Source organism: Trachypithecus francoisi, unplaced genomic scaffold (assembly GCF_009764315.1).
Source record: "Trachypithecus francoisi isolate TF-2019V2 unplaced genomic scaffold, Tfra_2.0 Lachesis_group6, whole genome shotgun sequence".
NCBI lineage: Eukaryota > Metazoa > Chordata > Mammalia > Primates > Cercopithecidae > Trachypithecus > Trachypithecus francoisi.
Window position 1 is genome coordinate 110227460 of NW_022681471.1, and position 1866 is coordinate 110229325.

A 1866-nucleotide genomic window follows, 5' to 3' on the forward strand; every position below is an offset into this window, starting at 1 on the left:
ACAAAACAAAAAAACAGACTAAAAGTGGTAACTGAAACCAACAATTTACAGTCTTTTATTTTTTCTCCACTTTTGATCCCAACTATTACAATTCTGTGTCCTTTCACATTTCAAAAAAAAAAAAAAAAAAAACCAAATTTACTGTCACAATATCTTGTTTCAAACAAGTAAAATGGAATGTTTCTAATTTGTTTCACAAAATAATAAAACTCTTACTCTTACATTCACAGCAATGTTTAAGTAATGTCATTCATAAACTTAGTTTCTAAAGTTACTCAAACCTTCTGGTAATAGGAACAATATTTTGAAAAAACTATCCAGGAACTTATTACAGAACAAGAAAACAAACATGTTATACACTGTGTTGCCTCCAATCCCACCCTGACCTTCTACAGCTTAGAATGTGGACTTTTCCTTTCAACCACAAGGCAAAGAATACCTTGAGTTCTACTAGGGGTGGGAGAATCTGCTAAATATGGCCTGGGAACGTGCATTGACCACAGCCCTAATGCGAGCCCTTGCTGCAAGTCTGGCTTGAGCTCGCTCTTCCTCATCTTTCAAAGCCTCTTCATACCAGGTTGGGAAGGCACTGGGGACAGTATCGTGGATCTTCGCTAAAAACTCTAGGACTTTCATCTTGGTGGTTTCTACATGAGCTCGTGGACCCCATAGAAACTGATAGCGTGGAGGATCACTGTTGGGCACTTGCTGATACTGCAGATAATTTTCTCTCACAAAATCTTGGGTGATGATCTTCTTGGGCTCCCCAAAAATGAAGTGCCTCCTCCCCTCATATAACCCCATCACATTCAATACTTGCCAGATTTGTTCCTCAGTGGCACAATTACCATTTGTGAAGATCACACCCAGGATAGTCATCAGCAGGCCCGTCCGGGGCACACATCTGTCATCACTCAACTTTGCATCATAGGTTGGTACCAGTTTGTTGATGAGGAAATAGATATGCCTATCTGGATCCACTTCCTTCAAGTCAAGTCCAAAGACCATCTCCAGGTGATCTGAAACTTTCCGTAGGAGCTCACTGAAGTATCTCCTGGGAATTTGGACTATATCCCTCAGCATAGCTGCCTTTATAATAAGCTCTTTCATTTGATACTTGTACAGAAGGTAATGCACCAAAATAAACACCTTCTCATCTACAGGGCTTCTGGTCATGTGCTCACTGGCAGCCAGGGCCTGTGAGGATCTTGGCCTTTCCTCCGTTTGGTTGTTGGTGCTTTCATTAGATCTTAAATATGAAACAGCTGCAGCAGTAGTAGTGGTGGATGTGGCTCTCTGAGGCCCGTGGGGATTGCTGGTTGTCTTGGGAGCAGTTGAGCTCTGGATGGCACTACCGAAATGAGCAGAGGAAGAGGAAGAAAATTCTATTCCCACTCTTGCAGTGGCTTGAGCATCCATCAGAGGCTCTGGCTCTTCTCGAGCCTGACGGCGTTTCTCACGGGCACGAAGCTTACTCTTTTGACCCCGAGGCATAATGACTTTAGACACAGTAGTAGACAGTTAGACAGGTGAGCTCTGTGACCTAGAGGAAAGAGGATGAGATGGTTGGGTCACTTCAATTGGGAGACACCTCCGTGACTTTATTGAAGGCCGCCTCAGCAGTTTTCCTTGAAGTCACTGCTCTAGGAATCCTATAATGCTCCTATTCCCTGATCTGCTTGTTCCCTAGGAACCCTGTGGAATTAACTAAGCTATGACTTAGGTTGTCACTACTTGCCAGATATGCCTGGGACTTACTGGGATTTAGAGAAGTGGCTCTGTTCTGGGGCAGGAGGTCTTTCTCTCAGTTCACATTAAGGATCATTATCTCACTTCTGTTATGACCTGGGGTCCCTCTGATCTACT

At 43.5% G+C, this 1866-nt stretch overlaps 1 protein-coding gene across 1 annotated transcript; it reads right to left on the reverse strand.

The window, feature by feature from the left end:
• Positions 1 to 221: 221 nt before the first annotated feature.
• Positions 222 to 1536, reverse strand: LOC117078156 (melanoma-associated antigen B10-like). The gene has a single exon (XM_033201642.1). It carries the CDS (start codon positions 1492 to 1494, stop codon positions 451 to 453), a length of 1044 nt encoding a protein of 347 aa, XP_033057533.1. The 5' UTR covers positions 1495 to 1536; the 3' UTR covers positions 222 to 450.
• Positions 1537 to 1866: the final 330 nt, after the last annotated feature.

Bases quoted from the DNA above. Each gene is read 5' to 3' on its own strand.
- LOC117078156 (XM_033201642.1), bottom strand. From the start codon at position 1,494: ATGCCTCGGGGTCAAAAGAGTAAGCTTCGTGCCCGTGAGAAACGCCGT.